The sequence below is a fragment of the Emys orbicularis genome, chromosome 12 (assembly GCF_028017835.1).
Source record: "Emys orbicularis isolate rEmyOrb1 chromosome 12, rEmyOrb1.hap1, whole genome shotgun sequence".
Lineage (NCBI taxonomy): Eukaryota > Metazoa > Chordata > Testudines > Emydidae > Emys > Emys orbicularis.
The window spans coordinates 37,264,943-37,288,740 of record NC_088694.1 but is presented as its reverse complement, the minus strand read 5'-3'; the positions used below and the strand labels follow the sequence as shown (position 1 = coordinate 37,288,740).

The 23,798-nt window shown below is 45.9% G+C and overlaps 1 protein-coding gene and 1 pseudogene across 1 annotated transcript; both read right to left on the bottom strand.

The window, feature by feature from the left end:
- Positions 1–802: 802 nt before the first annotated feature.
- LOC135887166 (olfactory receptor 10A4-like) lies at positions 803–1,753 on the bottom strand. The gene has a single exon (XM_065414945.1). The coding sequence runs from the start codon at positions 1,751–1,753 to the stop codon at positions 803–805; it is 951 nt and encodes a 316-aa protein (XP_065271017.1).
- Positions 1,754–9,832: 8,079 nt separating this feature from the next.
- LOC135886119 (olfactory receptor 10A7-like) lies at positions 9,833–22,974 on the bottom strand (annotated as a pseudogene).
- Positions 22,975–23,798: the final 824 nt, after the last annotated feature.

Sequence of the window (23,798 nt, the reverse complement as noted above, 5' to 3'; positions counted from 1 at the left end):
AGTGTATATGCATATTTGTGTGAGTTTGTGTGTGTGTATCTACAATCTCTCACCCTACAATGAATGCATGTTCAGAGTTACTGCTGAGTCCATTTCACCTGCACCCTCTCACTGAGCACAATTGCCCCCATTGTCTGAACTTTGACCAGCCACGAGTTCAAATCTCCAACCAGCCCAGTGAATCCCACCTGTGGAATCGGATACCAGCCCTAACAAAACTGGGGTCCCAGGTTTCAAGAGGTCTTTCCATCTCCACTTTCTCCCAGGGCTGTAAAAGCAGCGGTTCTCAACCTGGGGTGTGCGTAGCCTGGGGGTACTCAGAGGTCTTCAAGGGGGTACATCAGCTCATCTAGGGATTTGCCGAGATTTACAACATGCTACAGAAAAAGCACAAGCAAAGTCTAAACTAAATTTCATACAGACAATGACAATGAGTATTCTGCTCCATAGACTATACACTGAAATGTAAGTACAATCTTTATATACCAATTAATTTATTTCATAATTATATGGTAAAAATTAGAAAATCAGCAGTTTTTCATTAGTAATGTGCTGTGACAGTTATGTATTTTTATGTCTGATTTTGAAAGATTTTAAGTGAGCTGAAACTTGGGGATACACAAGACAAATCAGACTCCTGAAAGGGGTACAGTAGTCTGGAAAGGTTGAGAGACACTGTCTAAGAGCAGGACACGAAGCCCAATGAAGCTCAGGGAAACACGACCTGGGACTACAGCAGGCTTGAGTTCAGGCCCTACCCCAGCCCATGTTAAATCTATTTTAACTCAAGGAAATTGATCCATTAGCATGGTCCAAGCATGAATTTCCTGCAAGCTTTCCTCAGTGCCTCCTGGACCTCTTTGTTTCTCAGGCTGTAGATGAGGGGATTGACCAGGGGAGTCAGGATGGCATAGACGACAGACAGAACTTTCTTGAAGTCGCTCAGGATGTCAGTGGTTGGGAACATATAGACAATCATCAGAGTTGCATAATAAATGCTCACCACAATGAGGTGGGAGGAGCAGGTGGAAAAGGCCTTTTGCCTCCCAGTGGTGGATGGGATTCTCAGAATGGTGGTGATGATGTAGACGTAGGACATCAAAATAAATAGGAATGGGACCAGTGAGAAAAGCAAGACGAGTGTGAAAGCCAATGTTTCCATCAGGTGAGGGTCATTGCAGGAGAGCTTTACAAGGGGGATAAAATCGCAAAAGAAATGGTCAATAATGTTAGGGCCACAGAACGTTAACTGATGTATCAATAATGTTAATATGCCAAAACATAGGAAGCCACCTATCCAAGAGCCACCTGCAAGTTGGATGCAGGACTTGCCACTCATACGGGCTGCATAGTGCAGTGGATTGCATATCGCTAAATACCGATCGTAAGACATCACCGACAGGAGAAGGCATTCTGTAGCCACTAGAGAACCAAAGAAATAATATTGTGTGAGGCAGCCACTAAATGAAATGGTCCTATCGAGAGTCAGAAGACTGGCCAGCACCCTGGGCAGGATGGTGGAGGAGCAGCAAGTCTCCAAGCAGGACAAGTTCCCCAGGAAGAAGTACATGGGGGTGTGAAGGTGCTGATCAGCCACAACTAGCGCAAAGATCAGGACGTTCCCAGCCACGGTTGCAATGTAGATGGTGAGAAACAGCAGGAAGAGAAGAGTTTGTAGCTCAGGGAGATTCCCAAATCCTAGCAGGATGAATTCCATGAGAACCGTTTGATTCACTTGCTCTGGGTTCACCATGAGGTGGAACTAGGAGAAAGAAACCAAAATTTACAATGGAATCTGAAGAAGATATATTTATATCACGCTTTAGCATCAATTTAGTTCCATAAATATTGCATAACGCCCCTCATCCTGTGGGGTCAGGGACGAACCAAGACTCTGGAGGCAAATTTCCTATTTAAATCTTTGAGATTCCAGTATCACCCCCCCTCCGGTCAGTGAAGAGATTGATGAAGGCGGAAAACCACACACACCGCTGTGTATATTGATGTAAAAATTGGCAGCGCCATTTTTTATTAGTCTTTTGTAACTTCGACAAGTGATCCCCATGGCTCACCATGGTGGACTGTGACTTCTTGCACTGCAAACATATTATTGGTTCAGCTAACAGTGAGGAGGCTCTAGTGGACTCATCCAAGAGCAGAGACAGTGATTAACATGCTGTCAAAGCAGGTTACGTTAGTCTCCATGAGACAAGGTCCAGCCCTTCCCTGCTTTTATTCTTTTTCTATTTTTTCACATTCATCCTAAACCTCTCCAGAGAGAGAGAGAGAGACGTCACTGAGCTGTTGCATCACAAACTGATGCCAAATTTACACTTCAGTCTCCTTACAGTGTTGTTTGAAGCATCACAACCACAGTGGTGTTTTGGTCACTTTCCCTGAGAAACACTCACCAATTGAATCTCATTTTGTTTCTGTCTGCAGTTGAATCATTCCTCAGTCCTGCTGTGAGTTTGCTTCCATTCCCTGCTGGCGTTGTCTGCCAAAGTGATTAACTTCATGTTCTGGGTGAAGGGGGATTATGAAATCACACAGAACCCACAACCCAATGAGCTAGCTCCTGAAACTGGCTGTCCCCCACTCTCTGATCACTCTGTTTTAATGCAATTTTATCCAACACCCCAGCTCCCCAGCTCATTGCTTTGCTCTCTGTTACTGAATCCCATTGGTTTTGAAAACAGAGCCACTCAGCCAGCCACATGGTAGTGCCAGTAGTGAAGGCAATTGGATATTTTCAAACAGTGTCCTTGTAACACACAAACATGTCACATCAGTGTTACCCCATCAGCCACTGTATAATCATAGAATATCAGGGTTGGAAGGGACCTCAGGAGGTCATCTAGTCCAAACCCCTACTCAAAGCAGAACCAATCCCCAGACAGATTTTTACCACAGTTCCATAAATGGCCCCCTTAAGAATTGAACTCACAACCCTGGATTTAGCAGGCTAATGCTCAAACCCCTGAGCTATCCCTCCCCCCAATTCCACTGACACTAATAGCATGTGTGTCCTACATCTGCATCATCGCCACCATCCTGAGAATCCCGTCCACCACTGGGAGGCAAAAGGCCTTTTCCACCTGCTCCTCCCACATCATTGTGGTGAGCATTTATTATGGAACTCTGCTGATTGCCTATATGTTCCCAACCACCGACATTCTGAGCAACTTCAAGAAAGTTCTCTCTGTTGTCTACACAGTCCTGACTCCCCTGGTCAATCCCCTCATCTACAGCCTGAGAAACAAAGAGGTCCAGGAGGCCCTGAGGAAAGCTTGCAGGAAATTCATGTTTGGACCATTCTAACATGTCAATTTCCTTGGGTTCAAATAGATATAACTGGTTATATTTTAATCAGATAACATCACACTGAGCTATCGCCTCTAGGGGAGGGGGATTTACTACAGAGATAGGAAAACCCGCTCAGTCCCTGAAGTAAGTGACTACACGACAGTGGCATTACTGCAGTTGTGCCCCGGATCTCTTTGTAGTGTATACATGCCACCAATCTCTGGAAAAGCCAGCCTGAACCAGTACATGCAAACCATCCCTGAGAGGGTGCAACTTCTCTGGAGGTGCGTAGTCTCAGTAACTTGCCTTCATTATCCCCCGCTCCAGTTTTTGGTTCCTGATGGAGCTGTGGTGACCCTCCTCCTCGGAGCTTCATACAAGCCCCAACCCATATTGATCCATGACTTTAATACAGTGAGGTCCCCAACAGTATCAGTCACAACAGTATATTAGTGATATGTGAATTACTATAACACTTAATTCTTGATGGAGGTTATTATTGATTATTAATGTTGCAATGGTCCTTAGGAGACCTACTCAAGGATCAAGACCCCATTCTGCTCAGAGCTGTACAAACCCAGAATGTTTGTGTGGTAAAGTATTGGTAACATTGCTCAGTACTGAAGATGGAAAGTCCTCAGCAATGTTCTCATTCTTATCATTGAGAGTATTATAACACGGCTGCTACTCTGAAACTTATCATTGAGAGTTTTCCATCACCAAAATGCTTTACAACATGAACCCATTAATTCTGTCCATAGCCTGGGGAAAAAACTTGGCATCATCTAAAAGGAAATGTGCAGGTGATGAATACGGTGACATTTTCTTCCTTGTCCTGAATGATCTATCTTTAACGAAGATGAGCTGAAAGATTTGTTTACCTTAAAGTTGGCATAGAAGAAGCTGGAATCTGTAACATGACCTCTTCACTTGGCATTTCAGAAAGCAGGATGCCGGTTCTGTCGTCCGTCTCCGATCTGCACCCCCTTCACCTATTTAATTGTCTCAATGTATGTCTACCCTGCACACTACTGGCGTGTAGGGTCTGTGTAGCTACACACCACAGAGCAGAGCAGTAATTAGACCTGCATGTTTCTTCCTGGACACCCTCGTTGTGCTGAGACCCTTGGTTTGCTTTGCCTTGTATCTCTCACCAGAAAATAAATGTCTCTCCTGAGTCATTGTTTACCCTGCGAACAAAACAGGTGAATTTTCCCTTGAGTCTTTGCTAATGGGCACATTAAATTACCGGGAAGGAAAAGTGAATAGCATGTTTTGTTTAGTTTCTGGAGGTAGACAGTGTGTTAATAGACTCAAACTTCTACCAGCCATTCAGGGAATGGAACAGAAAAGGAAAAGCTTCAGAACTAAAAAGTCTTTATTATTTGAAGCCCGAGACACGGAGCAGGGTCCCACTGTGCTCGGTGCTGTACAAACAAAGAAGAAAGAGATGGTCCCTGTCCCAACCCTCTCTCACTCTGGCCTGTTGAAGGTGTGTGTGAAATACTTAGTTATTCATTGGGCCAAAGAGACAGACTGAGAATTACGCTGCAGCCCACTGGTTGTGGCACTCGCTGAGGAGCAGGGAGACCCAAGCTCCAGTCCTCTTGCTGCAATGAATAGTTAGTTATTTCATACGCCTCCTCCACGTCCAGTCTGTGTCCTAGACCTGTCCTGTGCCTTGGCGTCTGAGCACGCTGCCAGGGCAGAGTGAGCACGTGTGCGTTATGTTGGGTCGGGTCATTGCTCAAGGAGCGCAGAGTTACGGTAGCATTGGCATGTAGCTTTACCCCACACCTCCTCATTAGGAAGAAAGTCCAGGATGCCAGGAGATGGTGGGGGTGGGAGTCCAGGTGAAGTTCGCACCTTCCCCTTCTCTTATCCTTTGGTCAGCCAGCGTGGCAATGGCCAACTTTCCTCATTGTCTTTCTCTGAGAACCCCAAAGGGAGTGATGGGGCAATAGTGTTATGCTTCAACAAAGCACATGAGATATTTTTATAGGGGAAAAGGCAATACGCCACATTTATTGAGAATACAGCAATTAGCATATGATTTTCAGTCACACACACACACTATGCACACAATCCTGGCCCTCAATGTTTATAATTATCAGTCCAGAGTCTGGATCAATCTAGAGGCCAGCCAGATTGGTCGCAGAGGGGAGCCGGGCTGTGTTGGTAGCGATCCGATGCTCCTGGAGTTGTTGGCAAGATGAACCCAAAGCCCCATGGCAAAGCACCATGTTCTTATAATCCTTTTTCTCCATTGAAGTCTATGGATTTTGCTGTGTCAGTTTATGACTGGTCACTCCTCCGTGGGTGTAATCTTTTGATGGCCCAAAACACCTGTGGGAGGGTCATCCTGTCTGGTTTTGATTTAATCAATTATCTTGTGTTTTAAGGGTGCCAGCCTTCACCTCGGGGTCGTCAGTCTGCCCCTCCTCAACCATGGATGTGCATTGATGGTTCTCTAGCATCTCTGATCTTCTTCAGTCTCTTCACTCCTCCTTCCTTGGCCATCTGGCTTCAGGAATGGCCTTCAGATCATATCTTTTCCTGATGCGTGCATTCCTCATTCACACAAAGAGTTCTTTACAGAGACCTTCAAAAGGTAACAAATAGCAGTGTTTTATGTTGAACAAAACAGGCATCGTCATAGGCCTTTCTAAATCTTGCAACTATCTTTTCCTACATTGGGGCCTAGGCCTTCAAAATTCCTCTAAACTAATTAACATAAACACAGACAAGATACTGTCTGTTATTTGAAAGGCATGAATAAAAAGGAAATGGCTAATACTAGTATCCACTATCCTATTCATTTATTCTAATACCTTAATTCTTACTATAAAACATACACTATATATAGACAAAACATAACTAATTATATAGCACAGTACCCATGGTACAACAATAGCCCATCCCCTGACTATCTCGTCCATCAATTAGCATTAATTTCCCACACACCAGTTTTGGTTCATTGACTGCTGCTCTCACGCTGTTCACGTTTACCAGGCACGACCATAACAACAGGCTTGAGTTCTAGCAAAAGTGCTGTTTGTTTGGATTAATTCAGTCTTTTGTCTCTTCTTTGCATCCTTTTTCCATCCCCATTTGTTGTTCTTCGTCACCGTGACGCTCTATGAACTTTCACTCACTTCTCCCACTTGAGCTCTCACTGATGGTAAGTTTGTAGGCCGATTATCACAGAACCTTTGTGAATCCAGCCCTGGTTGGGACTTTTAAAACCATCAAAATTGCGAACACCCTTTGAAATCAGTGAGTTTGAGGAACCTGGGTGCTTTGGAAAAACCCAATAGGCACCTAAATACCTTTAAATATTTGTCTGTATGTGCCCCCTGAGATAACTTAAAAACCCATCACAAGTAACTGGCATAACTAAAGCGCCAATCTCTCCCCTCTTCCATCATTGTTAAAAACACTAATCCCTTGTGTTAGTCCACTGGATTCAATATCCTGGCAGTAACAGGCATAATGAACAGATCTACCCCAGACGCTAGTCCAGCAAACCACTCACAAGGCTTGAACTGTAGTGACCTCAGTGGGAATACCCTGGCGTTTACAATTAAGCATATTCTTAAATGCTTTGCTGCCTGGGGGCTGGAGCACTCAGTGCTACTTAGGATCCAGTCTGCTCACATTGATCAAGTGCAGGATCCCCCATCAGGTCCAGGTCCCTGGCACCAACACTGTGGACCAAATTGTGTCAGAGGTAGGTCCCAGAACTGAGCTCAATGGGCAGGTGCTCTTGAGGGAGACATGAGTACAGCAGAATTGATGCCTAAAATTATTGTTGTCCAGTTTCCTACGGCCGCTCAAGGCATATCCACAGAGAAGTGGGTACGGCACTACATACACACTTCTGTCCTTCTCTTTAACCATGTTGCCTTATTCCACAGTAGGGCTCACTACATACCCAGCCAGGGGAGCATCTTACGCTAAAAGTAACAAAGTTTGAAAATCCCTGTGGTTAGCTCCCAGAGGTAGAAACAGTATTACTGGTCACACAACTATCCCGTCTTCATTCAAAACACAAACCAAAAAAAGCTGGAAATATTATTTTAGCTGGAAATTTACTAGGGAAGAATAAATTCTGTATCAAGTTTGTAAGAAATGTGGAGGTGATTTTCTCATTATTAGAGCTATTCAGGACAAGAATTTTCATTTCATGGGAAATTCCATGAGTTCAAACTTTTGTTTTCATTTCCATTCTGACTTTTTATTTTAAATTTTATTTTGAGATTTTATTTATTTTTTATTACATTTTATATCATTTCTTTTATTTGCTATTCTATTCTACTGTTTTCTTTTTATATTATATTTCATTTTGAGTTATTTTATAAAATTATTGTTCATTTCCCCTACACAAAATTTTGTAGAAATTTCCTATGGAACATTCGGAACTTGAGAATTTGGCATTTATGATAGTAAAAACATTCCATCAGAAAATTATCGATCTTCATTAGCAGATATTAGAGAATCTTGTACCAGAACTATAGGTCACTTGTTGGTCTATTGGTGTGAATGATAATCATCAGAACGTATGTTCCAGCAGTTACAGAAGAACACAAATAATCACTAATTTCTTAATGCAAAACAAAGTAGATTACTGTTATTCCCAGTCGTCTCCTTGCATAATTTGCTCCCTAATCATGCAGTAAGGTCTCATCCAATTTATCACCAGTGTGAATAATTTTCTGTCACCAAATATTCGTGACTCTCACAACTATATTTTGGAAAAAGAGGATTTTAAAAAATTAATCAGTGGCAAAAATATTGCAGACAGGGAGGAAATCCCATTGCTTAACTCTTCAAAGGATGCACGTCTAATCTGAAACTGGCTAGAATACACAGACAGACAAGAATCTTGTCATACCATGTCTTAAATTTTAAATTCCAAATTGATTGTCCCCATAACTTAAGGAATATTTTTTAACTGAAATCAGGTGCTTAATCATTATTACTGGTTATTTACCATTCACTGTGATTAGCTGCCGTGTAGAGATCAATAGCAAGGATACAGAAAATATTGTCCATATGACACTTGTTCCTAATACCTATTGTACACCATGGCCATTCCTTTACCAAACTTCACCCTCTGCTCTCTCTAGTCTCCATGATACAGTGCGACTGTCCTTTTCCGATCTCTGCAACCCCCAATGCCCCTTGGCTCTGGGTACATTGTTGCTTGCACAGCCGGCGCTGAAGCTGGTACCACGGTTTCTATTTTTGTAAATTAGCTAGAGTACAGCTAGAGCGGCTATAGGAGATTCCATTCACACCCCTGGCTTCAGTGTAAACGCACCCAACTTATGTAAACTGAATTATTCAGTCAGGCCTCTTTCTGTCAGTCAGCTGTTTTTCACTTGCCAAATCAGCATAAATTCTCAGCATGCCATTTTAATACAGAATAGACAGGTTCCTTGGATTCCTGGAGTTCTTTTCAAAGCCACGAACTTACTGATGTAGTTTCACAGGGACTCACTTACGCGAGGTCTCCACACAGATTTTTCACCAGGATCACTATTTGGGTTAGTGGTGTGACTTTGTTTTGGAAATCGTTCTACCAGTACAACCTCTAGCATGGACACAGCGAACCAATACCGAGGTCCCTTGGACTGGTATAGCTTCTTCCCCTTCAGAATGAACTATCCTGATACAAGCAGCTTTACATCAGTGTAGTTGCATCCAGTCAGATTAGATGAGTGGCCCCCTCACGGCACTCACTGGAGGCCTAAGGGCAGCCCTCACCTCAGTTTCCCTTCTTCATTCCCCAAATCACAACAGCCCCCAATTTAGGTTTCATTTATTAACTTAATGTTCAAAACTAAAATGCAGATGACACCTTCCCTCCAGTTGCCTACACCCCACATTCCCCCGTCCAGTCTGAGTCCTGCCCGCCTTCGCAGGCCACTCCCAGCTCTTCCTAGCTGGAGCAATTCCCCCAGTCACAGGGTTTTCCCTCATTCACACTCTGAACTTTCACTTTAGCCTCCTGAGTTTGCCTCTTTCCCCATCCCCCTTCTGCCCTTTATTGGAAATGGCCTGATTCCCCTCCAGTGGGGACCCTTCTCTAACCAGGGCTAGCTTGGCCCCGGCTCTCCAGACCATGGGCATGCGTCCCTGTCACAGGCACGGATAGGCCAATGTAGTTTAAGTGGTGCCATTTCTATGTGTAGACAAGCCTTGATGCATTTATTCCTCACACCGGACATTAAGCGGACAGATAACGGGAGGTCTGACAAGAGAGACGACAGAAAGAGAAGATTCAGTTTAATTATTCTATTGCACAATTGTACAATGCTTTTCGTGACAGGGACACTGAGAAAATGGAGAAAAACGAGAAGGAACTGGTGGAAAACAGCCCCTGGGAGTGAAGATATTCTCAGGACAGATGTTTGGCTGTAAATGTACAGGCTGGGTTTTCCAATAAAAAGCCGGTGTTGGGCACCCAAATCCTATGGGCAGTGAATGGGAGTTGGGCACTTCACACCCTTCGGTCCCATTGTCAAATACAATTGGACATGGTGGAGCAGATAGGGCACTGGACTGGGACACTGGATAGCTGGTTTGCTGCCATTAGCTTGCTGAGTGATTCCGGCCCTCTGCGATTCACAAACCCAGCTTGGCTGTTGGCAAACCCTGCAGGCACCCAAGTGTTTCCCGTAAATGGTCCGTAGGAGCCCCACACCAGGCATCTGGACGCCGAGGCCCCAGAGCGATGCACAAACCTGGGGAAGGTGCACGTTCCTCTGCCTGACTCTCCTCCAGGGCCCCATCCCACAGCCCAGGTGCCCAGATACTTTGGAAAATCCCACTGGGCTCCCAAGTATCTAGAAACAACTGGCCCTAAATTGTTGCTGAAAATGGGCAAATAAGAGGCCTGTGCTGGTATCCTGTGTTCTGGGGCACAGATCAGAGGGTTTCCTTTGGCTTTTCTCTTCCTTAGAATGAAGCCTGGGGATGAAATACACTCTATGAAAAGAAAGTTAATTATTCAATTTTCTAATGTTGGAGTTCCATGCTGATATTGCAACTCTGTATTTTTTGATTGCAGGCATCTGATTTTTCAGGGGTTTGTGTGTATACCTAGAAAGTCTCTCACTACATGGAATAGATGCCCAGTGTTCCAGATGAGTCCATTTTACCTGCACCCTCTCACTGAGCACAATCTCCCCTCATTCTCTGAACTTTGAGCAGCCAGAAGTTCAAGTCTCCCATCAGCCCAGTGATACCCACCTGTGCCCTCTTATATAGGTCCTAAAAACAATGGGGTCACAGGTTTTAAGAGGTCTCCCCATCTCCAATTTGTCCCAAGGCTGTGACTGTGTAAGAGCCTGACTTGAAGACCAGTGAAGCTCAAGGAAATACAACCTGGGACTACAGCAGGCTTTCGTTTAGGACCTACCCCAGCCCATGTTACATCTATTTTAATCCAAGTAAACTGACCAGTTAGCATGGTCCAAACATGAGTTTCCTGCAAGCTTTCCTCAGGGCCTCCTGGACCTCTTTGTTTCTCAGGCTGTAGATGAGGGGATTAACCAGGGGAGTGAGGACCGTGTAGGCGACAGACAGAACTTTCTTGAATTCACTCAGGATGTCGGTGATTGGGAACATATAGACAATCAGCACAGTTGCATGATAAATTCTCACTACAGTGAGGTGGGAAAAGCAAGTGGAAAAGGCCTTTTCCCTCCCGGTGGTGAACGGGATTCTCAGGATGGTGGCGATGATGCAGATGTAGGACATCAAGGTAAGCAGGAATGGCACCAGTGAGAAAAGCAAGCTGAGTGTGAACGCCAGCGTTTCCATCAGTGAGGATCATTGTAGGAGAGATTTACAAGGGGGATGAGATCACAAAAAAAGTGGTCAATAGCATTGGGGTCACACAACCAGGGCCGGCTCCAGGCACCAGCAAACCAAGCAGGTGCTTGGGGTGGCACATTTTCAGGGGCAGCATTCCAGCCAGCCTTTTTTTTTTTTGCGCTTGTGGCGGCAGGAGCCAAGAGCCATTCCTGGCAGCAGCAGCGCGTCCTGCACAGGGGCACCCTGGGGCTGCTGCGGTTCGCGTTGGGGAGCAGCGCACGCACCTTATGGCCGGGCGGGCTCCGAGCATGGGACACTCGGGCTGGGGGCCGCCCCGCGGGGCGCACGGAGCCAACTGCAGGTGCTGCAGGGCAGCCGCCCCCCAGCACCGCAGCTGGAGCTGGGCGAAGTGGCCCGAGCCACCCAGGGACTGCGGCAGGGCGGCCAGGAGCAGCAGCAGCAGCGGGGCCATAGTGGGGACTGGTGCCCGGGGTGCTGTCATGCAGGGCCCACGTCCTGCTCTCCGGGGCTCCGCTCCCTCTGGAGCTGCCCTGCCCCGGCTCCTCAGCCCTCTGCCGGGTGGTCCCCTGGTTCTGCCGTCCCGGGTCCCGGCTCGTCCTGGAGGTGGGAGCCCCGGCTAGAGGGACCCTGGGCTAAGGCATGGCCCGGGAGCCCCGCTGCTTACCCCGACCCTGCCAGTGCCGGACAGGCTGGAGGCGAGGGGGGAAGCGGGCGGAGTCAGCACTGGTGGGGGGAAGCCCAGGGCTGGGGCAGCAGGGAGTGTGGGTGGGGTGGGGGGGAGAGCCCAGCATTGGGGCAGCAGGGTGTGAGGGTGGGGTGGGGGGGAGAGCCCAGGGCTGGGGCGGCAGGGAGTGCAGGTGGGGTGGGGGGGAGAGCCCAGGTTTGGGGTGGCAGGGGGTGTGGGTGGGGTGTGGGGGAGAGCCCAGCGTTGGGGCGGCAGGGGGTGTGGGTGGGGGGGAGAGCCCAGGACTGGGGTGGCAGGCGGTGTGGGTGGGGTGGAGAGCCCAGGGCTGGGGCGGCAGGCAGGTCCGGGGGGAACCCAGGGCTGGGGTGGGGGGCAGCCAAAATTTTTTTTGCTTGGGGCGACAAAAAACCTAGAGCCGGCCATGCACACGTTAACTGTGATATTGACAATGTTGTTATGCTACCTAGGAAGCCACCTATCCAAGAGCCACCTGCGACCTGCAGGTAAGACCTGTCACTTATATGGGCTGTATAGTGCATTGGATTGCATATGGCTAAATATCGATTATAAGACATCACCGAGAGGAGAAGGCATTCTCTAGCAACCAGAGAACAAAAGAAATAATATTGTGTGAGACCCCATTGAATGAAATAGTCCTGTCCCCAGTCAGCAGACCAGCCAGTACCTTGGGAAGGATGGTGGAGGTGTAGCAGGTCTCCAAGCAGGACAAGTTCCCCAGGAAGAAGTACATGGGGGTGTGAAGGTGCTGATCAGTCACAACTAGCGCAACGATAAGGATGTTCCCTGCCACAATCGCAATGTAGATCACTAGAAACAGCAGGAAGGGAAGGATCTGCAGTTCTGGGAGATCCCCGAATCACAGGAGGATGAATTCTGTGATGGATGTTTGGTTTCCCTGCTCTGCGTTTCCTATGGGGTTTGTCTATGGGAAAGAAATTAACTCTGCCATATAAATGAAGAACATTCACTCAATAAAATGTCAGTCCTGTTTTCATTGTCCCCCTCTGCTGGCTACTGGAACAATGGGTGAGTGGAGAATGGAGCCCAGGGGAGGGGAAATGCCATCTCGTGATCCCTGGGGCATATTTTACATCCGAGGAGGCTGCCAGTTCAACAAAACATTAATCTTTCTGGAAACTCATGGAGTAGCTTCACAGGTAGCACCAAGCACTCAAATATTAAGTTGATGGGGCTTAGGTACAACAGTACAAAAACGTGTTGGTTCAAATAGTCACATATTTCACTACCTTGTGTGTCAGGAATGGTAACATACATAAGCCAGTAAGTGAACACTTCAATCTCCCTGGTCATTCTATTACAGATTTAAAAGTCACTATCATTGAACAAAAAAACTTCAGAAACAGACTTCAAAGAGAAACAGCAGAACTAAAATTCATTTGCAAATTTAACACCATTAATCTGGGCTTGAATAGGGACTGGGAGTGGCTGGCTCATTACAGAAGCAGCTTTTCCTCTCCTGGAATTGACACCTCCTCATCTATTATTGGGAGTGGACTACATCCACCCTGATTGAATTGGCCCTGTCAACACTGGTTCTCCACTTGCGAAGTAACTCCCTGCTCTCCATGTGTCAGTATGTGACAGTTACAGCCCAAGGCTGGGGTTTTTTCCACCTCTAAGGCAAACCAAACCAGCCAGACTAGGAGGACTTCGGTCTTACCCCACTGGCTAACCGCAATCTCACAAGCAATCTCCTTAGACACTCCAGTTTCCCAGTATTACCACCAGTGCCACTCGTTATGGGGACAAATGGTTATGAAAACCAATACCCCAGTAAAAGAAAAAGGTTCTCCTGATCCCAAAGGACCAAGCCCCAGACCCAGGTCAATATACAAATCAGATCTTACCCACAAATCATGCTGTTGCCAATCCTTTAGAACCTAAAATCTAAAGGTTTATTCATAAAAGAAAAAAGATAGAGATGAGAGTTAGAATTGGTTAAGTGGAATCAATTACATACAGTAATGGCAAAGTTCTTGGTTCAGGCTTGCAGCAGCGATAGAATAAACTGCAGGTTCAAATCAAGTCTCTGGAATACATCCCCCGCTGGGATGGGTCCTCAGTCCTTTGTTCAAAGCTTCAGCATGTAGCAAAGTTCCTCCAGAGGTATGAAGCAGGATTGAAGACAAGATGGAGATGAGGCATAAGCCTTATATAGTCTTTTCCAGGTGTAAGAACACCTCTTTGTCCTTACCGTGGAAAATTACAGCAAAATGGAGTCTGGAGTGACATGGGCCAGTCCCTGCATACTTTGCTGAGTCTCAAGGCGTATCTGCCTTCTCTCAATGGGTCCATTGTATAGCTGATGGTCCTTAATGGGCCATCAAGCAGGCTAGGCAGAGCTGACACCAATTTGTCTGGGAGGTCACCCAGCAGCATAGCATAAGTTTGAAATACAGACAGTATAGAGCCAATATTCATAACTTCAACTACAAAATTGATACACACATATAGACAGCATAATTATAACCAGTAAACCATAACCTTGTCTTAGACACCCCATTTGACCCCCTTTATACAAGGTTTGGGTGCCACTACAGGACCTTGGTTGCAACAATGATCTATATGGTCCCAGATTATATCAATAACGTCACACAGTATATAATGCCTGCATCTGTAACTTTCACTCTATGCATCTGAAGAAGTGAGGTTTTTACCCACGAAAGCTTATGCCCAAATAAATCTGTTAGTCTTTAAGGTGCCACTAGACTACTTGTTCTTAAAGCAGAACAATGTCCTTTATAGACATTGGCATTTGATACGGTCAATTTTGCCTAGTAAGGCATTTGATATGGTCTCGCATGATATTCTTATCGATAAACTAGGCAAATACAATTTAGATGGGGCTACTATAAGGTGGGTGCATAACTGGCTGGATAACCGTACTCAGAGAGTTGTTATTAATGGTTCCCAATCCTTCTGGAAAGTCATAACGAGTGGGGTTCCGCAGGGGTCTGTTTTGGGACCGGCTCTGTTCAATATCTTCATTAACGACTTAGATATTGGCATAGAAAGTATGCTTATTAAGTTTGCGGATGATACCAAACTGGGAGGGATTGCAACTGCTTTGGAGGACAGGGTCATAATTCAAAATGATCTGGACAAATTGGAGAAATGGTCTGAGTTAAACAGGATGAAGTTTAACAAAGACAAATGCAAAGTGCTCTACTTAGGAAGGAACAATCAGTTTCACACATACAGAATGGGAAGAGACTGTCTAGGAAGGAGTACGGCAGAAAGGGATCTAGGGGTTATAGTGGACCACAAGCTAAATATGAGTCAACAGTGTGATGCTGTTGCAAAAAAAGCAAACATGATTCTGGGATGTATTAACAGGTGTGATGTGAGCAAGACACAAGAAGTCATTCTTCCGCTCTACTCTGCTCTGGTTAGGCCTCAGCTGGAGTATTCCGTCCAGTTCTGGGCACCGCATTTCAAGAAAGATGTGGAGAAATTGGAAAGGGTCCAGAGAAGAGCAACAAGAATGATTAAAGGTCTTGAGAACATGACCTATGAAGGAAGGCTGAAAGAATTGGGTTTGTTTAGTTTGGAAAAGAGAAGACTGAGAGGGGATGTCATAAGGAGGAGGGAGAAAACTTGTTCACCTTAGCCTCTAAGGATAGAACAAGAAGCAATGGGCTTAAACTGCAGCAAGGGAGGTCTAGGTTGGACATTAGGAAAAAGTTCCTAACTGTCAGGGTGGTTAAACACTGGAATAAATTGCCTAGGGAGGTTGTGGAATCTCCATCTCTGGAGATATTTAAGAGTAGGTTAGATAAATGTCTATCAGGGATGGTCTAGACAGTATTTGGTCCTGCCATGCGGGCAGGGGACTGGACTTGATGACCTCTCGAGGTCCCTTCCAGTCCTAGAATCTATGAATCTATGAATAGATTGGAGAGCTATGGGCCAAACAGGCAAGAAGCCGCAATAGAAAAACAAACCAAACAACTGAGGTCTAGATTTGCAGTGTGTGGGCAGCCAACTCCAAGTGATTTACAGTGGAAATGAGCCGCCTAACTGTATTAGAGCCACTTGAAAGTTTTTATCATCAGACAAATGCCTCTCCTTCCCTGGACAATATTTAATTGTCTTGCTGTCAGACACTCTGCATATAGAGATGCCATCTTCATTAAAAACAAAAAACAAAAAAACCCCTTGTGATAGAAACCACCACGTTAGCTGGAAATTGATCCTCTGTTGCAAGAAAAAATTCTGGATAAAATTTGAAATTTGTAAGAGTGGTGTAGAACCTGAATTTCCATTTCATTGGCAATTCCATGATTTCAAATGTTGGATTTCATTCCAATTTTACTTTTTAAAATCTATTTACCCATTTTTAATTTTATTTCTAGGATATTTTAATTTTATATTACATTGTGTTTTAGTTATAAAAATAAATAGAAATAAATGTTAATATTATTTTATCTCATAAAGCTCTATAATTCTTTTCCTAAACAAAACTGTATTGAAATTGATATTTTCCCGTGGAACATTTTGATCTCTATCAACAAAACATTTTGTCATCAAAAATTCCAATCAGAAATTTTTATCAGCTCTACATTTTCTTCTTTATCTTTGGCTAAAAATAATATTAATCCTCTCTCTCTCTCTCTCTCTCTCTCTCTCTAGTCTGCCATTACTGTCTCTCTCCCTATTACTGATCCTTATAGAGAGAGGGTGGGTGATGTCAAGGCTGATTCCCCACTCTGGCACTTTGAGTGCAGAAGGTGGGGGCTGCAAGGACTCTAAAAGTTAATACTGGCCACTCCAGGCTTGTATTAATCTCCCAGGTTACAGCTTTTCTCTGAACTTGTATTAATAGTGCAGAACCCCTTTGAGAGTCCAGGAAGGCGCACTTGGGAATTTCTTCCTGTGGGGTACCCTCAAGCCCTTTCACCCCCACCACCCATGCTCCGGGGAAGAGCTGAGAAAAAGAGAGAGAGAGAGAGATAAAGAAAGTAAATACATCTGGGAACTTAGGCTATTGCTAGGTTTTAAAAGAGCAAGTACAAGGATTAAGGACCAAGAATAGCTGTCTTGAGATCCAGCTTAAAGGTTACAAGCAACAGAAAAGCACCTGGCATTAGCACAGAGGAATCTGCAAGCCATAAAGAAATAAAAGGGATAAACCTAATCACATCTTCCTAGACATTTCCTGATCTACTTACATATCTGGGGTTTCACATGAACAGTTTCTAGGTATGATACTGATGATTTTTCATACCTGGCCCAAGCTTCTTACAGCATAGCTGCTGCCCTGTCTGCCTCCAGCTGGGAGAACAAGAACAGACAGACAAAAGGGGAGTATTTTCTCAATTTTAAAAAGTTCTAGCCTTCCCATTGGCTCTTTTGGCCAGTTGCCCACTCACTTCCTTTTACCTATGCATAACAGTGAGACTTTTTAACCCTTTACAGGTAAAAAAGTGGAGAAGAGCTACTAGGAGGGATTTTATAGCTAACTGACTGACTGGGTGTCCATATAAGGGTGCTACCCCCCTTCATTTATCACATGCCCCCCAAATCACAGATGGTGCTGGCCAGCCTGGTTCAGGTTGGGTCCACACCAGCTGAGATTTCTTCCTGGAGGTTTAGGAAAACAGAGTTAATAAGATACATGCACCTCTAATTTTACTAGTAATTACATGAAGAAATAAACAGTATTTCCACATTTTAAGGACTACAATGACTTAGAATACAGGGACATTTCCACCCAGCTGATTCTGGGAATCCTTCCTGGGAGAGTGTGTCAGCCACTTTGTTAGAGGCTTCTGAAGTGTGTTCGATCTCAAAATCAAAGTCTTGAAGAGCTAAACTCCAAAGAAGTTTTTTGTTAGTCTGTTTGACGGTGTGAAGCCACTTCAGTGCAGCATGGTCAGTCTGCAGGTGGAAACACCATCCCCAAATGTATGGGCGTAACTTCTCTAGAGCATACACAATGGCCTAACATTCTTTTTCTGAGACTGATGAGTGGCTTTCCCTCTCAGAAAGTTTTTTGCTGAGAAACATGACAGGATGGAATTGTTGATCTGGTCCTTCCTGCATTAAAACTGCTTATACACCACGCTCAGATGCATGTCTGGTTACAACGAAAGGTTGGTTGAAGTTCAGGGCCCTTAGTACAGGGTCAGATGTAAGGGCTGTTGTCAGGGCCCCTCCCCACTCTGAACTCTGGGGTACAGAAGTGGGGACCTGCATGAAAGACTCCCTAAGCTTATATTCTGCAAGTTTAGGTTAAAAACTTCCCCAAGGCACAAATTTCTTTCCTTGTCCTTGGACGGTATTGCTGCCACCACCAAGTGGTTGACACAAAAATTCAGGGGAGGGTCACTTAGAATCCCTATCCCCACAAAATACCCCCCCCAAGCCACTTCGCCCCCTTTTTTGGGGAGGCTTGAGAATAATATACCAACTACTTGCTTTAGCAACGTGAGTACAGACCAGACCCTTTATCTTGAGGACACTAAAATCAATTAGGTTCTTAAAAGAAGAACTTTATTATAAAGAAAAAAGTAAAAGAATCACACCTGCAAAATCAGGATGGAAGGTAACTTTATAGGGTAATAAAAAGATTTTAAACACAGAGGTCTCCCCTCTGGACTCAGCTTCACAGTTACAAAAACAGGAATAAAACTACCTTTGTACCATAGAAGAATTCACAAGCCAAAAAAAAAAAAAAAAAAAAAAAAAGATAACCTAATGCATTTCCTTGCCTACTTACCATTTCTGTGATTTTAGATGGATCATTCCAGGTATACTTTTAGGAGATGTTGTACCTGCCTGGTCTCTCCCTCTGTCCGGAGAGGGAACAAAAAAAAAAAAAAAAAAAGAGAGCCACAAACAAATTCTCTGCCCCCCCTGCCCGCCTCAGATTTGAAAGTATTTTCTTTCCTCATTGGTCCTTCTGATCAGGTGCCAACTAGGTGATATGAGTTATTTAACCCCTTACAGGTCAAGCGATTCAGTACAGCTGCCAAGGAGGGATTTTATGCTACCCTTTTCTTTATATTTATGACAACTGCCTTACACTGATTAAAGGCTTTTGGATACTTCTCAGTCCACTGAACTGCATTTGACTATTTTTCCTGGTTAGGTCTGTCAGTGGGGTGACAATTTGGCTGTAGTGTGGTACAAATCATCTGTAATACCCGGCCAAGCCCAAGAAGGATTGGGCCTGCTTTTTTGACTTAGGGACAGGCCAATTTTGGATAGCATTTACTTTAGCCTGTGGTGGGTTGATAGTTCCTTGACCCACCTGGTGTCCAAGGTATGTTACCCTGTTTAGGTCTATTTGACACTTTTTGGCCTTAATGGTTAATCCTGCCTCCCTTATGCGCTGGAAGACAGTTTGGAGGTGTTCCAGGTGATCTGCCCATGAATCTGAGAATATGGCCACATCGTCAAGGTGGGCAACTGCAAATTCCCCAAATCCAGCCAGAAGGTTATCTACCTGTCTCTGGAAGGTGGTGGGTGCATTTTGCAGTCTGAAAGGGAGCACATGAAATTCATACATCCCTACATGGGTGATGAAGGCTGACCTTTCCTTGGTGGATTAGTTAAGTCAAGGTAGAGATGAACTGGGCACATCCCAGTTTTTCCAATAACTCATCTGTGCCCAGCATAGGATAGTTCTCTGGACGAGTTACATCATTGAGCTTACGGTAGTCCATGCAAAAGCGGATTTCCCCATCTGGTTTGGGAACCAGAACCAATGGATAGGCCCATGCACTCTCAGAGGGGCAGATTACACCCATCTGTAACATGTCCTTGATCTCCCTTTCTATCGTGGTTTTGGCTTGAGGAGCCATCTGTTAGGGTTGGGCTTTAATTAGGTGCGCATCACCTGTGACAATGGAGCGGTATGCCCGTTCTGTCCATCCTGGAGTGGCTAAAAACATTGGCGCGAAGCTGGTGCACAGCTCCTGGATTTCCTGTTGCTGCTTATGCCAAAGGGTTATGGAAAGGCTCACCTCTTCTATGCCACCATTGCTTTTCCGTTCATAGTAGACTCCTTCAGGCCAATCAGCATCATCTCTCTCCTGGGCTGTAACCTGGAGAACCTTGATTTCTCCGGAATAAAAGTGCTTTAGAGAATTAACATGGTTTACTTTAGGTTTTAGGGTAGGGTCTGGGAATGCTATGAGGTAATTAACAGCTCCCAGGTGCTCTCAGACCATAAATGGCCCCTCAAACGATGCTTCCATCTTATTGGCCTGGAGCGCTTTCAGGACCTTGACTTGGTCACCTGCTCTGAAGGAAAGCTCCCTAGTATGTTTATCATACCAGGCCTTTTGCTCTTGTTCAGCATCATGTAGGTTTTCCTGAGAAAGGGCTAGAGAGTCTTTGAGGGTGTTTTGGCCATTGGTTACAAAGTACAAAATGTTAGTTCCTGGAGAAGATGTAACCCCCTCCCATTGCTGCTTCACCAACTGTAATGGCCCCTAACTTCATGGCCATAAATGAGTTCAAAGGCTGAAAACCCCAAACTGGGATGTGGTAGAGCCCTATAGGCAAATAGCAACTGCTGCAACACTAGGTCCCAATCATTGGAGTGCTTATTCATGAATTTACATATCATGGCCCCCAAAGTCCCATTAAACTTCTCCACTAGGCCATTCATTTGATGGTGGTAAGGGGTGGCAACCAGGTGGTTCACTCCATGAGCTTCTCAACGCCATTTCATGGTCCCTGCCAGAAAGTTAGTTCCCAAACCCATAAGGATGTCGGAGGACCAACCTACTCTGGCAAAAATGTCTGCCAATTCCTGGCTCATGCTTTTAGCCCTGGTGTTGCTTAGAGCTACTGCTTCTGGCCATTGGGTGGCAAAATCCATGAAAGTCAGTATGTACAGCTTTCCTCTGGGTGTCTTCTTAGGGAAATGACCCAGAATATCCACAGCTACATGCTGAAATGGAACCTCAATTATGGGGAGTGGCTGGAGAGGGGCCTTGACCTGGTCTTGGGGCTTTCCCCCCTTTGGCACACCTCACAAGACCGGACATAGGTAGAAACGTCCTTGCCCATTCCCTCTCAGTGGAATTACTTCCCCAAACAGTCTTTGGCTCTATTCACCCCAGCATGGCCACTAGGGTGATTGTGGGCTAAACTCAAAAGCTTTTTCCTATACTTAGTTGGAACTACCAACTGTCTCTGAGGATGCCAGTCCTCCTTGAGCCCAGTAGAAAGTGTCTCCTTGTATAAGAGTCCTCCTTCTACAACAAACCTGGGCCTATTAGAAGAGCTGAGAGGTGGTGGCTCTCTCCATGCTGCTGTTCAAGCTCCTTTGAGGCTTTCATGCACTTTCTGCTCTACGTGGAACTGCTCCCTTGATGCTGGAGACGTTAGTTCCTCGCTGGGTTGTGGACTTAGGCTTGGTCACACTGGAAGCGATGCAAGTGATGGGGGTGTCTCCGTTGACTGTGAACCACTCTCCTCTGGTGCACTAGGTGGTATTTCATGCTCCGGTTGAGCTTCTTGTGCCAGTTTAGCTGTTGCTGCAGGTGCAGGCTCTGTGGTGCCCTTTGGTGCTGGCTCCCCTGACTTTGGTGGGGTTGCAAGCATGGGCTCTGGTGCTGACTGCTCCGCCATTTCCAATCCTGGTTCTGGTTCTGGCTGGGTTCCAGGAACTGGATTTACAACCGCAGCCATAGACTCTGGTCCCTGGGCCTGTGGTATCAGGGGATACAGACTGGGTCCTTGTAGGAGGCTCAGGAATGGAGTTAGGTGTGGAGGTCTGTTTAGCCTGGTTGTGGGTGACCACCCCCACCCTTTTTGTTAGCCTCACATGGTTGGCTAAATCTTCTCCCAGCAGCATGGGAATGGGATAATCATCATAGACTGCAAAGGTCCATATTCCTGACCAGCCCTTGTACTGGACAGACAACTTGGCTATAGGCAAGTTAAAAGAGTTGGCCTTAAAGGTTTGCACTATCACTTGGGCCTATGGGTTGATGAATTTGGGGTCCACGAGGGATTGGTGGATCGCTGACACCTATGCTCCAGTGTCTCTCCATGCAATAATCTTCCTCCTGCCCACACTGACAGTTTCCCTTCACTCTGGGGGTATTTGTGAGGCATCTGGGCCTGAAGGCTCTCGGTGGGATCCTGGGGTGATGAGTTGCAGTCAGCTGGTGCTCTTGGGGCAGTTGGCCTTCACATGCCCCAGCTCATTACATTTAAAGCATCGCCCAGCTGACTGTGGGCTGGGGCGAGGTGGGTGGTTAGAGAGTAGGGTGGTGGGACGAGAGGGCATCTGGGGTCTCCCTGGCTGTGTGGAGGTCTCCTCCTTGCAAGATGGGCCCTTGGGCTGACCCCGATAGTGGGCTGTCATCTCAGGTTGCCCCTTCTGGTATCCCCACCAACTGCTACTAGCTTCCTTCTTCTCTGCCACCTCCACCCATTTGGTTCCGATCTCCCCTGCCTTGATTACAGTTTTGGGCTTCCCATCTAGGATATACCTTTCTATTTCCTCAGGAACACCCTCTAAGAACTGCTCCATTTGTATTAGGAGAGACAGATCTTCCAGAGACTTAACATCAACTCCTGTTATCCAGGCATCATAATCTTTTGCAATGTGGTAGGCATGTCAGGAAAATGCCATGTCTGGTTTCCACCTTAGGACTCTGAACCACCAACGGGCATACTCCGGGGTTAGCTCAATCCTAATTCTGTCTTTTTGTTTAAAAAGTTTGTACTCATTCATGTATTCTTTAGGCATTTGATCTGCCACCTCTTCTAAGGGTCCACTGAGTTGAGGCCTCAGTTCCACCATATACTGGTCTGTACGGATGTTGTACCGAAGGCAGGTCCTTTCAAAATTTTCTAAGAAGTCCTCTGTATCATCATCTACCTTGTATGCGGGGAATTTCTTGGAATGGGGAGTGGTACCTGGAGGAGGACTGTTAGGGCTACCTGATTGACCCAGCTTAGCCCTTTCCAGCTCTAAGTGCTTCAGCTCTGTCTTCACTTCAAAGCGCTTCACCTCCATTTCCTCCTCCAAGTGCTTTGCCTCTCTCCTCCGCCTCCAAGCACTTCGCCTCTCTCCTCTCCTCCGCTTCCAAGGGCTTCTCCTCCACTTCCACCTGTAAGCGCTTCATCTGTAGGAAGAAATTCCTGTCTTCCACAGTTAGAACTCGGTCTGGGTTAAGGGCATCCCTCCATCCTTGCACCTGGGTCTCAGGTTGGGGAGGGCTGACCCTTCCCTTATGGGAAGTCTCTGGTAGCCCATCCCCTCCCTGCATTTCTGTCATGGAGCTGGATGTCTGGGCTTGATCTGGGTCTGTCTTCTCCATGTCATGCCGCTTTGGGAAGACTGAGTGCTCTTGGGTTTCGGTGCCTGACCACAACCCCATGCATAGGGCTGCCCTATTCTAGCCTAGCTATTTTGCAGCCACGAAGCTAGAAAAAAATTAACTGGTTGTTGGCCTCTCTGTCTTTGCAGGCTGAACCCTTTGTGTGCCTGTCCCCCCATAGGCAGCAAAGAAAAGAAAAGAAAGAAAGAAAAAAACCTCCCTGGCTTTGCAGGCTGCCGAAAGGAAAAATGTGTCCTTTTAAAATCCCGAGGTCTGTGCTTCTGGTTCTAAATGATCACAACGCTCTGCCACCAGGTCCAGGCTGATTCCCCATTCTAGCACTTCAAGTGCAGAAGGTGGGGGCCCGCAAGCACTCTAAAATGTAACACTTGCCTGTCAGGGTTCCCTATCCAATCTGAACTCTGGGGTACAGATGTGGGGACCTGCATGAAAAACCCCCTAGCTTATATTCCACCAGCTTAGGTTAAAAACTTCCCCAAGACACAAATTCGTTTCCTTGTCCTTGGATGGTATTGCTGCCATCCACCAAGTGATTTAAACAAATATTCAGGGAGGGGCCACTTGGAGCCCCTATCCCCCCAAAAATATCCCCCCAAACCCCTTCACCC

Coding starts and splice junctions, on each gene's coding strand:
- LOC135887166 (XM_065414945.1), bottom strand. CDS start 1,753: ATGGTGAACCCAGAGCAAGTGAATCAAACGGTTCTCATGGAATTCATC.